The sequence below is a fragment of the Rana temporaria genome, chromosome 9 (genome assembly GCF_905171775.1).
Source record: "Rana temporaria chromosome 9, aRanTem1.1, whole genome shotgun sequence".
Taxonomy (NCBI): Eukaryota; Metazoa; Chordata; class Amphibia; order Anura; family Ranidae; genus Rana; species Rana temporaria.
The window spans coordinates 95688819-95703729 of NC_053497.1; the positions used below are offsets into that span (position 1 = coordinate 95688819).

The following is a 14911-nucleotide window of genomic DNA, read 5'->3' on the forward strand; positions in this document are numbered from 1 at the left end:
GTCTGACCACGTGCACCTACCAGCCTGCTTCCTGTTTCCTGCTGCACCAGCTGAACTGACAAGACCAAAGACAAACCACGCTCTTGCGGCCACTGTTGCAACATTGGTGGCCCATGAGCCGGGATTGTACAAAAAAAGCCTTCCCACTGCACGTCAGGCTCATCCAGCAGGTACGTAACAACAGGAGACAGGGACAAATCAGTGGCGAGTGGGAGTGTGTGCGGGCACACAGCTTGTGCCCTGCACACCCACTAAACAAGGGAAAATCGGCTTCGAAGCTTCCCATAGACTGCCGTGTGTCCGACGCCCGGACACTCTTAAAGTGTCCATCTTTTTTTATTTTTTGACAAAAGCTTGCGGGGGGAGGGGGGGCTGGGACCCGCCACTGACTGAAGTTCTGCTGACTTTCAGGATTCAATCATGTGCAAGAAAAAAATGTAAATTTTATTTATTTTCTTTGCATGTTTTGGAACTTCCTCTGCAAAATGAGTTTTCACCACATTCACTAAGCAACTCAAAGTTGCTAGCAAAAGATGGGGGCCCTACAGAGGTGGAGCATGTCTTATTTTCTTTGTTTTAGGTGTGTCAATATTTTAGTGGCCATGTCTACTGGCTTTGGTTAATTCATAAAAAATCTGTTATTTTCTAAGAAGCCTCTGCCTCAGTTCTTTTTCTTTAGGTTCTCACTCTGATTTGAATGAAAGAAAACTTTAAATTGAAGCACCAAATCAATACTAGGAGGTCCTGACACAACTTAATTCCAATAAAAGTCAGAGGGAGAATTCAAAAAGTAGACACCAGTTCAAGGGGTCCATGAGCACTCCCTTCATCAGAGCTTGATTGTCAACAATGTGAATAGACTGAAAGTGAAGTGGATATTTAATGGTATTTTTTCAAGTGTGATTGCAAGCACAGGCCTTGTTAGCATCTGGTTTGACTTTTATTGGAATAAATAATTATCTGGACCTCTTAACAGTAGTGTGGCCCTTCAATTTCAATTTTTGTTACATTCCACTACAAGCCAAGGAGATTGGGGAGATCCTCTGGGGAGAGCTTCTGCCTGCCCAGAAACCAGATCATTTACATCAACATCAATACTTTAAAAATAGCAATACCAGTGGGATAAATCTATGGGTCCAACAATATTTTTCCACTTGCCTCAACTGTATGAATGGAAGAAGGAAAGGAGGAAAAATAGGGGGAAACAATTAAAATCCGTATACTCTGACCTAATATTTTTAGTCTACTAAATGTAATAAAATAACATGATATTGTATTATAAAAAAAAAAAAACAGAGACATAAACCGACAAACCATTAAAACAACCAAAACCCAAAAAAGTGCATAGTAAATAAATCACTTTGTGTATCTAAGTCATACCCTTAAATTTTAACACTTTCCGTTCCATAGACATTGTAACCTTCTCTGTAAGTAGCATAATTCTGGGTGCTGGTTGCAGGAGGAGGTTTAAAGTTTTGTGCGTTCTTTGTCAGTTTCATTCTTTTGGATTCTGCTCGTGATTTGTAGCAGAATTCTATCAAAGCCACCATCATGGCTAGTCCAAGACCTCCAACAAGAATATAAAATACCCCTGCAACATTACTGAGGCTCAGAGCACTTGTCTTGTCCTAAGAGAAATGAACAACTTTGTTAGTTTCATAGGATACTCGAATCAATTGCAATGTTTTTTTTATAAAGCATCCCTAACCTCAAAACCCAGTGTTTAAGGCCATTGTTTTCCTCTTCTAAAACTAACATCACAGTATACAAGAAAGCAGTACCTTACATGCAAAGGTTAGCTTTTTATGTTGCTTTTACTTTTTCTAGCTACACTTTGGATATTATTCATGCAGAAATGTACTCTTTGAAGACTTCCACTACAATATCCTGTACCATAATTCCTGATAATGTACCAAAACGACAACACTATAACTCAAAAGGCATTATACTTTTGCTGAAGTATTGCAAATATAAATCTGAAATACGTAGCTCTACCTAGCCTGCTAACTCTCTTGTATATGTATTGCTAATTTACATATATCAGCAACCTAATGTTTTCTTTGCTGGTTGAGCCTTGGTTAATCTGAGACTATATCAACTCATTGCTAAATATAACTCTTTCATGCTTGAACACATCACCAAAAAAACGAAATAGCTCAAGGTTGTCTAATTCAGCAAAACCATATCAATGTTAATATACTGGAGGACTTTTATATGTATATTACTATGTATAAAACTCTGTGTCACTTGATCGAGATTATTGGAAGTTAATCTTTCAGAGTATTTAGCATTAATTTAGCCATATTACTGATAAGCTACCGTAATACAGTTCTTTGCATTATGCCATAATCTTTTTCACGCAGATTGAAAACTTTAAAAAAGATAGCTAGTGTTAATCCGGATGTACTCTAGAAATGCTAAGTCTTTAATACATCTTAATTCTTCTGAAACGTTTTCATTTTGTGCTAGAGAATCTATTACTCAAAACAGTAACATGTCTAAAAAAAAGGAAACATTGTTTTAATTTTGCCAAAACATGTGAGAATGTATTTATTAAATCACTTAAGGAGTGACCAACAATGAATTTTTAGTGGTCATTCAGTGAGTGCTTAAATAAACAAGTCACGAAAAATAGGATTGTGGTGTCTTTGTTGAAACGCTTTTAAGCAACGTTACAGACTACCTAGACAGCAGCATAAATGAGTGAATGTACATAAAGTATGAGTGTTGAATGGAGTGATCTACTGACACCATCTATTAATAATGGTAATTTAAATGATAAGACTATGTGGAAATAATACATATGTTAAATTTCATGACACTTCTGGATCCAACTAACATTTAAAAAGTGATTAAAATGTAATAGTATTATCTAAGTGTAATTTAAAAAAAACAAAAATTGTTTATTTAAAGGGAAATAATCAATTTAGCAAAAATTGTAGAAATATAATGTGAATAAAGCAATTAAATGACCAATATAGGCTATCAGCCTGGTAATGGCAAATAAGTATTGCAAGAGTTGTACTATCAGGAAACATATTCACTGTGCTATTATTAAATGAAATTATTCTTGTTGGGTTATATTTTCAGTAAAATATTATTGCTTAGTACAGAAGTCTTCAGGTGCTGTTGACATGTGTCACCCCCCACCTAGGTAGATCTACTATGACCTTGCACTGTATAGAAAGAGAAAGAAAATTATGACTGTGCCTCATAAATACAATGTATCAATCCCTTCAATAACAAAGAGCTCAAAGCTTAGCAGACAAAAAAAAATGCAAAGTAATGCAAGGACTTAAAAATGCTAATACATATCTGTGTGGGGTATATGCTTTTGGTGCTGAAATTTTAACACTGACATGACTCGTTTAAGAAGCTTCTATGAACTGGCATACATTAAAATTAGTATTGGCCCTATAGTTCAGGTGAAGTAAACAATCAGTTAATAGCTTGGGTAATAATGTTCTTTTGAAAGCTTTGGGTGAAAATTTTATGTTGAGGGTTAACTCCTGACAAGCAGTTGATTATCAAGTTGAAATACATCTAAAGTAACTGATTTTCATGCCAAGGCTTTCTAAAAATTATTAGAGTTCTTCTTTAATAAATGCAACTAGGTCACCACCTGTCCCCAGGGTCACCAATTAGGGGGTACAGCCTGCCTTCTTGTCCCCCATCAGGTCAGCAGGGAGACTAGCAGAGGCTGCCTGCGGTTGACCCTCAGAGCTTCCACTCAACCAGAAACCTCTCTATGACTTGTATCTTGCAGTTCAGCTGTGCTGAGAAGGACAGTTCCACTCTCTCAGCCAACTGTACAATCCCACCCACCATCTTGGAGACCGGAGCAGAAATACTGGAAGTGGGTGAAAGGATAGTGAGGGGACAGTGATAGGGGGTAGCAGGCTATACAAGGGTGCTGGTTCCAATGACAGAACTTCGGTCCTGGGCTGGAAGCAACAGTTTTCTGATATCTAAACAGTTTCCTGCTGCCGGAGGAAGGTTAGGCAGGTAAGCTCACCGGCATCCAAGCTCCGAGCTCCCAGGATCAGGATCAAGCTCCCAGCTCTCCTTTTACGGATCCTCCACACACAGCCTACAGCCTATGATCCCTGGCCTCATCTGGCTTCACCTCCCCCTAGCCCCCCAGGTTTGCCATTTGTGTCCCTCACCCCCACCCCCGTCATCATTCCACAAACCATAATACTGTATCTACCTGGGAAAGCCTCCTAGCACAGCAAAGAGACTACCCTCCCCCACTTACCCCTTTCTTTGCCCCTCCAGCCCGTCCAAGCAATCAATTCACTGGCCATTTTTTCACTCCACAAGTTGCTCGGTCGCAGAACATAGGACAAGCAGGATCACCAATATGCAGCTCTAACAGGTAAAAACCCACGCTCCACCGCCATAGTTCAGTTGATCCAGTTTTTTATCCAATCGCCCCTGAGGGATCAGGAAGGAATTTTTTCCCTGTCGCTGCTGATTGGCATTGCACGGCTAGGGTTTTTTCGCCTTCCTCTGGATCAATGGGGGGGTTAGTTGGGGGTCCACCCATCGCTGCTTATCGGGGCCACCACTAAATCATTACCGTCTTAGATTACTATCGCAATCGAACACTTTACCACGATCACCATCCTCGGCGATTCTGCGATTATGGTTAAGTTGCCATACTCTGCAAAAACCATTTGGGTTCTAAGGACATCCGCCCCAACATTATCAGTCGTCATCAAACAAGTGCTAAGGAAAGAGCAACTGTTAAGAACGGATCGACGATCGACAGTCAAAGATTGAACATCTACACTTCAGCTAAAACATATGTCATGCACCTTGATCAACACAAGATCGGCAGTAAAGCACCGACAGGAAATCCACAATTTCATCCTTCAACACAACATTGACTGCCTCTTCATCACAGAAAGCTGGCTAACAGCCGACTGTAACACCATTCTTGGAGAATTGGTGCCAGAGAATTATCGCATTCTCACAGAAAACAGAGTGGGGCAAAGAGGAGGAGGCCTGGCGGTGGTCTACAAGGCTCACCTCTCGGTCACTAAACCAGACCTTCAGACCTCACTTCCATTAATGGAAACCCTCACTCTGCAATTCCAAACAAATCCCCAGGACACCGTTCACATACTACTCTGATATAGACCACCAGGACCAAAAACACACCTCCTCATGTTATTGACAGAATTCATCTCCACCTATACCTTAAACATCAAACATTTCCTGCTACTTGGGGATTTCAACCTCTGGGCCAACTCCTCACAGGACCCCGTCGCTGACGCCTGCACTGACCATTTGGAAGGATTAGGTCTGCAGCAACTGGTATGTGGACCCACACATATTTCAGGCCACACGCTCGATCTTATCTTCAGACAAGATTTGGAAATTAACATATTGGGAAATCAGCCCTTACCAAGGACAGATCACCATGCAATAAAATTCAAAGTCACTAGAAACGCCACAAAGTCCCTCAGGGATCCACCTTGTCGCCCGTACTATTCAATATCTATCTCTGCCCTCTTTTTGAAATCATCAGTAACCAGAAGTTACTCTACCACTCCTACGCGGATGACACGCAACTATATTTTTGCATCTGCAACAATAAGGATCATTATCTCGGACTAGAGAAATGCCTTACTTTGATAGAAAATTGGATGACGGAGAGTTACCTTAAACTCAACGGCTCAAAAACAGAACTTCTCCTGTTTCACGCCAATCGAAAGAGACTTTCTGCACCAATATGGACACTGCCGCCCATTCTGGAACAAACCATCACCCCTAGCACCAAAGTCAAAATTCTCGGAAGTCATTTTTGACACCCACATGACAATGGATGCACAAATAGGGTCAGTAGCCCTCTACCTCGGACTCCCAAAATACCAAATCACTCGTCTGCAAGTCATTCAAAATACGGACGCTCGACTCGTGACTGGGAAAAAAGCATGGGAATCAATCTCACCTTCACTGAGATCCCTTCATTGGTTGCCAGTAAAAGACAGAATCACTTTTAAGGCACTCTGCCTGACACATAAGTGTGTTCAAGGAAATGCCCCCCAATATGTATGCGAAAAATTAAAATGTCACAACCCCAATCGCATTCTGCGATCCACCAACCAAAATCTACTCCAGATACCCAAATCCAGATACAAGTCCAAAGGAGAACGAAGATTTGGAATCCAAGGACCTAGACTATGGAACGCTCTACCAACCAGCATCCGGTTGGAGGTGAATCACCTGGCCTTCAGAAAAAAACTCAAAACCCATCTTTTCTGAGGGCAAAAGTACAGTAGGGAAAGGATACTAAGCGCCCAGAGGCGATTCAGTTTGCATGTGTTGCGCTATATAAGTTACTCACTCACTCACTCACTCACTCACTCACTCACTCACTCACTCAGAAGCATGTGAGCATTTGTGACCTCTGCACTCTGTTCTGCACTCTTGAGTTCTGCATTCTATATTCCTGACTCTTGAAGTCTTCATTCCATACTCTTGACCTCTGCACTCTGTTTTCTGTACTCCTGGTCCCTGACCTTTGTATTCTGTGCTCCTGTTCAAAAAACTCTGCTTCCATACACCTAAACTCCACTTTCTGTACTCCGGAACTCTGAGCACTTTATTCCATACTCCTGACTTCTGCGCTCTGCATTCCATACTACTGACCCCTGAACCATGCATTCCATACTACTAACCCCTGAACTTTGCATTCCATACACCTGATCTCTAAGCTCTGTATTTTGTAGCTCAGCATTCCATACTTCTAACCACTGATCTCTGTGTTCCCTACTCCTGAACCTTGCATTGTGTTATGTACTCTTAATCTGTGTTGCATACTACTGACCTTAAATTTGGTGTTTCATACTATTGACCTCTACCTTACATACTCTTGATCCCTGCACTCTGTATTACATACTGTTGCCACACCGACACGTTGCAGTGCCATGCTATGCATGACACTTCATTTTTTCTTTGAGTGACCAAGGGGGAGGGGGAGCCCTGCTGGCAGGCTGTATGGGGTCCAATGATGTCCAAAAGCCACCCTACCTGGCCCTGCACCGCACTCCTGTCCAGCCAACCCAGTGTAGACTTGAAAACGGCCTAAGCCTCAGAACATCCTCAACATTGAAGAAAACAAGCAGAGAAAGTGAATAGTGTGTCATAACCAAGGGAGTGTGGATGAAAAAAAACATTCAACTTCTAACTTAAACTTGTTCAGTTAGGCTTTAGCGATAAAACCCTGAAGCTGGTTTCAATGCAGTTTGCACTCTCTTATTTTAGTAAATGACCCCCACTGTACACTTTCTCTGCTTGTTTTCTTCAGTGCTGATGATGTATATATATAGCCCTTATTTGGCTCTAGGCTCACTACCCTATGATTAAGCTCCTGTGGGCAGAGCAAAAGACATCAGGGGGCATGGTTTTGGGGAAGACTCATGGCCTGAAGCAAATTTAAAGTCCACACTAAGTTGGCTTTACACCATCGAGGCATTTCTATGATTTTATACATGCATTGCTTTGGATGAGCACTTCTGGCAGCCTGCACCTTTCTTCCTGGTGACTGCAGGATTTTAGCACCCTGAGCTTGAGCGGCATTCATAATCTACCACCAATGTGCCTGACATATGTTTATCAATTTACGAAATAGCAGTAAACCAATATGGTCTCTGAAAGTTTTCTTTCGCTGTGAACATGTTCCCTGTTGATAGGACTGAATCCCGGCATCTGTGGTAGTTATATGTAAAAATACAGTTAAAGTTTTTTGTTAATAATAACGGGATTAAATAGTGTTCAGTTACATCTCTTTTTTAGTTACATCAACTTTCACATCAGTTAAAGTTCATCCTTAACTTACAGTCGCCAAGGGCTTAGGTTTAAGGGTGAGATAAATGTTAAGGTTAGTGAAAAGTATTTTTAGTTTTAAGAGTTGCTTAACTGTTAAAAGTTCAGTTTACATTTTAGGGTAGGTGTTACTGGGTTAGGTTAGAATTTAGGATAAATGATTCTTGCTAAAAAGGATATAGGGGTATATTTATTAAACAATCACTGTAAGCACATCACAGAATGTGAGAATATATGTATAATATGTTTATTTCCTATGACCATCAGCTCCATCTACCTATTTAGACTTGAGAAGCTGGGCAGAATGCTGGTCAGTTCCACACAGTCATTCCCACTTATGTGTACTTTTATGTCTATCTTTCCGTTGACAGACAACTTTGGGTTGGTTTAGGCAAATTGGCTGTTCAATTTGCAAGGGAATTTCACTTTGTTAGAAAATATAGCCTTAGCTTGGTGTGCTGTGCTGTATTTTTTGTATAATTTACTGTATAATTTACTTTACTGTATAATCATGAATAAACTGGAATTTATAACTGTATACATAGCCAATATTGCAGACCCTGTCTAACAATTTATTGACAGTAGGGCTGAGCTTGGGTTTCATGCCAATGGTGAGTTGAACCTGAACTCGAGCTGTTCAAAGTTTGAGGTTTGCCAAAAAGGAAAATTAAATGGCTAGATTTAGTAAATTCTTCTACCCAAAGCAGTTGGGAGTGATTCATTCAGTGGTGGTAATACTACTTTCACTAACCAAAGGCTTCCTGGCCCACCAGCTGGCCTGTTTCCATTGCCAGCAGGTATCCCACGTAATGTCATTGAACAAATATGGTTATGAAAGTGAGGTTTCCCAACACTGCAAAGTCCACTTTATACTTTAATACAATGTATGCACAGTAGCTAATCACAATGGTATAATATATATGTAGTTGGAACTGTTGCATTGCAAAGTTTGGGTCATGATAGATTTTTTTACTGTCTGCAGGGAATTCTTATTTTTCAACATTTGTGTCAGTTTTCCAGTTTTTGTTCAGGAACAAAAACACATACTGGTAAGATAACTGTCTTTTGACCAAAATTACCCTACATGTGACTGTGGTAGGAGCAGGGCTTTTTTCAGGGGGAACTTGGGGGAACTCAGTTCCACCACCTCTGGCTCAGACCCTTTGGTGCCTGCTCACCACAATCACTTGTATACACAGAAGTCTGGTTTCTGTGTTTACAAGTGACAGCTCTGCACTCTGTGTGTAACCCCCCTGAACTCTGCACTCTCTATGTAATGCAATCCTGGTATTTAATGCCCCTTTAAGACCCTTCTACTGTTTTTGAAATCTGAACGGGGTAGTGGTTGAGTTCCTGCACCTATTTTCTGTGAAAAAAAGCTCTGGGTATGAGCATTAGATTGTGAACTCTTCTTGAGAAGGGGTTGATGTCCATGGTTATATTTACTCCATAAAGAACTGCTAAATGTCAGAGTCAAACAATTGAGTGAAGTGAGAAAGGTTTGACAGTTTTTTTTAAAGTACAACATTTTGATTGTGCATTGTAGTTCTTTATTATTTCCCTTTAAATAAATTAATTTATATAGCATACTATCCCTATATGTAAAGTTACTATAGAAAATGTCTGGAAAAAAAAGGGGAAATGTATACTAAGTACTATTTGATACTATCCAGTGTGATAACTGATCCATAACCTATGCTGGGATGTGCTACTATCAGCTATTAGTAAATCTTGCCTATTCAGTCTGACATGATATGTCTTGCTGATCCCTATATTATTAATATTTTACATCTTTGTTTAAAAAATAAATAAAATTTTGTGTGCATGAACGGTGAGTCAAAATGGGACTTCTATTCAATTCAAAAGACCTTCTGCGACTGACCTTACTTCCGGAGTCCTTGGCTCCACATTCACCCTTATCGTACCACCATTTGTTTTTCAGCTTGTCTAAGATGCCTTGTTCACTGAGTTTCAATACTGCAAGGTTTACGGGAGTTCTTCACGTGGGAAATAACATAAATAACATTATATTATGTTATTTTATGTTATTCAAGCTTAACACTATTTTCATACTATACAAAGCGATAAAGCAGGGACCCTGGACACAAAGATCTTGAACTGCAGGCAACCTGAATATCACCTTAGTTTTAACACTACAAGTGACACTAAATTACCAGGTCCTGCCTATATCGCTTTGAGTAATCGGCACACACTGTTAAAAGGATAACAAAATTGACAAAACTAAATTGCCCCCAGATTTTAAATTTGACAATTCTATATTGATTTGGAATTCAGCAGTAACCTTTCTAAATAAAGAAGAGCTATTTGGGATACCTTTTCCACTGAGATATAATGAGCATTGGGAATAAAACAGTGGGCATAAAGTCAGGTTTCTTTTTAAGTGTAGGTATTCTGTGACCAGATGTAAACTTAGTAAAGGATGGATAGATTACCTACTCTGTTCGAGTAATGAGTGAGGAACAGACAGTTTTTTTAACCCTGGGCAACAAAAACCAAATCCCCTTTAGGGGTGGGGCAGCAGATGGTTACTCTAAAATATCAATGACAGACGGTTATTCGCTTTTAGTGAAGATTACAGTGTTTTTTTCTTTATACAAACTTGAAAGCATTTTAGTGCATTTCCTTGCAAAAGGCGTTTCATTAAGTTGAACTGATACTAAGCAGCACACAATTTTTAGAGTTCAGCAGTCCCATTGACTTCCATGCAACAGTGCAATTTAAAATGAAGGCATAAGGGACTAACACTAAATCTAAATTCACTATACCACATTTTTTTTAAATACTCAAAACATGAACCAGTATATGGGACTTTTAAGGTGCGCTAAATTATATGTTAAAAAAAAGACAATGGCTATTGCACATATACTGTACATGTACAGTACATATGTACCCATATTCAGGTGTCCTATTATTACCATGGTTTCTGTGCATTTCTAGGTATTAAAGCTCTTATAAAATTATCGATCATACACATTCCATCCATTAGCCCTATTATACACTGGGAAAGGGAACAGAAGCTTGACATGTTTTACACAAACATGCTTCATCAGGGAAGAATATAAAAAGTAATAAACACGATATCTAAAAGCAGGCATGCTATAGCCTTCATGAAACATAAATAAATAAAACTTCCTTCCCTCATTGATCTATAGCATTGTTGGCTCCTCATATCAAGAGAAAAATTGTGTCTTGAGGGGGAAAAATACTTTCCATAGGTTGGTTCCAGGACTAATATTTTTCTCTTGATATGTTCTTAAAGTAGAAGTATAGCCAAAGCTATTTTGGCTGTACTTCTCCTATGGATCACAGAAGTGCAGTTCATTCTGCTGTACTGTGACCCCTCTTTAGCCTACAGTGGGCCGAAGCCAGCTGTTGGCGGCTGATGTCACAGAACCAGTCAAGGCTCTGAAAAGATCCTGGCCATATGCTTGGTATCAACCCAGAAGCCTGGACCAGCTGGCTCAGCTGCCACAGCTCAGTGCTCCAGTGAGCATGGGGGGGCCGAGCAGAGAGCGAGAGACTAACAGTCCCCCGTCTTAAAGCCAGCAGGGACAGATGCTGCATCAGATCAAAGCTGCATCCACCTAGGTGAATATATATATATATATATATATATATATATATATATATATATATATATATATATATACACTATATTCCCTGCATAGATATTAAAGCAGAACTACACTGTATCTGAGCCCCAGAAACCAAAAAGCTATTTAGTGAATTCTTAATATTTAAAGCAAACTCATCATTCCATCAGTGTCAACATACTTTATTTTGCTAAGAAATCATTTTGAAAAACACCTCACACCTAGCATTTTTGACTGTGGCCCTCTTGAGTAAGGGCAGATGATTCATGTAGCATTTACTTCCTGGAATCCATCTACCTTAGCTAAGGCATGCAAGCAATAGGTTGTGCTTAGTTGAGAAAACCTCTCCTCCCCTCCTGAAGACTCCTGAGATGTATGACATCCTTTGCTTAGGAATGGAAACCAGGAAGTAACTGAAGATATGTTAAAAAAATTGTGTTGATTGAGAGATGCTTTAATGCATGCTAAAAAATGAGACACTGACAGATAGTTACTCAAGGTTTCTTTGAAAAGCCCAAAAATTACACGTATTAACCTTACTGCAGCATTAATTATACAACCCATAAAATGTTGTTCCAGACATCTAGTTATGTGAGCCTGCTGCAGCTAATATTACAAATCTGATTCATTAAATTGCAAAGGATCAGACAGACAAATGACTATACTGTTAGATAATAATAGGTAATTTGCGTCTGAGCACACCACACAGCCAAGTGGGTATATATATGTATAATATATACACTGTATGCATATATATATATATATATACTATATATATATATATATATATATATATATATATATATATATTTTCTCTACACTTATTTAAAATGTGCTGTGATTTGTTGTAGCATATTCTTTTGGAACATGTTTCAGTGTGGGATCTTCTCCCAGCACCCACTGCCACGATTTGAAAACTGTGGCCATTCGTGGCTCCGCCCGCATGGCCACATAATGCCTACAAGTACCATCAGTCATTTGCGGCTGATGGCTTGTAGTGCTCAATAAGCTGCAGAAAAAGTGCATTTATTTTTATTTTTTTAATGGTGACCCTAAAATCAGCACTTGCATGTCTTAAACAAAAGTCTACTATGCCCTGTACACATGATCGGTTCATCTGATGAAAACGGTCTGATGGATTTTTTCATCAGATATCCGATGAAGCTCATTAGTCTTGCCTACACACCATCAGTTAAAAGACCGATCGTGTCAGAACGCGGTGACGTAAAACACAACGACGTGCTGAGAAAAATGAAGTTCAATGCTTCCGAGCTTGCGTCGACTTGATTCTGAGCATGTGTTGATTTTTAACCGATGGATTTCCCAACAGACGATCGTTTTTTTCTATCGGTTTTCTAACCATCAGATAATTTTAAAACAGGTTCTACGTTTTTTCACCGATGGGAAAAAAAATGATGGGGCCCACACACGATCGGTTCGTCTGATGAAAACATCAGACGAACCGATCGTGTGTACGCTGCATTAGTGTTCTTTAAAGCAAACATTTTATCTATCTATCTATCTATCTATCTATCTATCTATCTATCTATCTATCTATCTATCTATCTACCTCTCTATCTATCTATCTATCTATCTATCTATCTATCTATCTATCTATCTATCTATCTATCTATCTATCTATCTATCTATCTATCTGAGAATGTGCAAGAAGCATAGCTGTATATTCTTCTATTCCTCTGACTTTGTAATTATACTTTTGAATACCACCATGAATATGTGGATAATACAGTTACATTTCACCAGTACCAGCTTGTGATACATTTCTACTGTACAAAAATGCCCACTATATTTATTACTCTGCTAAAGGAATCAATTTCACCAATTTCACAATGTTAAGAATTGTAAGTAATGCACACAACTATGCTAGAATAGCACTTTGCCTAGGTGTCACAGCATATTAATAAGTGCCTGTAAGCTGTTTCCTTTGTATAAAATATATCCCTCACATTTAAAAAAAATAATATTATTTCCAAATCCTTTTGATAAACTATAGTATGTTGATTTCTAAGTGGAAAAGGCATCCATAGATATATACCAAACATATGGTATACATTTTAAAGCTACTGTGAAAATAATATACTTTTTCCATTAGTTGCTTAGTTAACATTTGGTCTTTTTCTTGGTTACTGAAATAACAGTCTTGCCGATTACTCTTGACTAAGGTACCCGATTGTGGTGACATTGAGGCTGACCTTGGAGTCACCTCCCCCGCTGCCGCATTCTCCTTTGTCGTACCACCATTTGTTTTTCAATTTGTCCAAGAGTCCTTGCTCATTCAGTTTTAATACTGCCAGGTTAACAGCATTTCTTGAAACGATAAAACATAACTTGTAAGAAAATGTACAAGAGGCTTTTAGGAATAGAGTTGTGCGAATATATTAAAAGTGCTTTTAAAACTTTTTGCAATATATTTTTGAATTTAAAGAAAAATAATTTGCAAAAATTTTTAGTAAAGCTCAAAACATACATTTTATATACTAGATCATAAATAATTCTAATATACCAGCAATTGGTTGTTTTGATTATTTTTCTTTTTTTAAACACATTTTATCTGAATTAAGCAAAAAGAAAAAAAAATCGCACATCTCTACCAAGGAAATTGTAATATTCAGGAGCACAAAGGACAAATTGTCTAATAAAGCTAAAAAAAAAAAAAAAAAAATATAAAACATCAAAGACTAGTTTAAGTATAATAAGGTGGTTTGTGCTTTGGGATAGGAGTGTTATCCATTTAACTAAAATATGCAGGATGGAGGGGGATAAGGGACTACTGTTCAGACTAATAAACACAAAATTCACATCATGCAATTAACATTCATCACATACAGTACATCAATCAAATATGGCTTTAACATGTAAATTAAAAAGCCATTAAACTGTAGAAATAAAAGGCAGAATGCAAATAGGAGGGAAAATGTGATAAAAAAAAGAAATATACCAATTACCATCTTGCCATGATATAAGTGCAAACCATGTTACCTCAAACATTCATAAAAAAAAAGTAAAGTAAAACACAACACATCAGGGAAGGTGGAATACTATAACAACACACATATTGTTATATTATTCCACCCACCTTAATGCTGAGCCTTTTGGTGTTGCCACTCCGTAGCCTTTGGAGTCGAGGTTTCCTCCAACTTTCATGGTGTCACATGGCTTTCTTTGCTCAATGTACTCATTCATCGTAGATTCCAGCAAGAAGGCAAACTTTCCTTTAGACTTCCGAACACGAGCCACACCATCGTCTGTGGTTTTAGTAAACACAGATGGTTCTGCAGACTTCATATAAGACCACATTTTCTCATAGACCGCTATTTTAGAACGCTGGTGGTAAAACAGAAAAAAAAAAAAAACAAGGTTTATTGGTCAAATTAAATTTCTATTGTTTTTTCTTAATAATGTTCACAAATGAACAAAGATTTTAAAATGATCAAACTATT

At 38.5% G+C, this 14911-nt stretch overlaps 1 protein-coding gene across 2 annotated transcripts in view; it reads right to left on the reverse strand.

The window, feature by feature from the left end:
• GRIA3 (glutamate ionotropic receptor AMPA type subunit 3) overlaps positions 1 to 14911 on the reverse strand; it is a 405232-nt gene that overhangs the window by 7516 nt on the left and 382805 nt on the right. The window contains exons 13-15 of one of the 2 annotated variants that reach the window (XM_040323936.1): positions 14548 to 14795; positions 9719 to 9833; positions 1381 to 1628 (exon numbers count right to left, since the gene is read on the reverse strand). In XM_040323936.1, coding sequence (XP_040179870.1) covers positions 1383 to 1628; positions 9719 to 9833; positions 14548 to 14795 — 609 coding nt within the window. In that variant the 3' untranslated portion in view covers positions 1381 to 1382. Of the gene's footprint in view, positions 1 to 1380; positions 1629 to 9718; positions 9834 to 13663; positions 13779 to 14547; positions 14796 to 14911 lie in introns of both variants that reach the window. The other variant, XM_040323935.1, reaches the window with a different exon arrangement.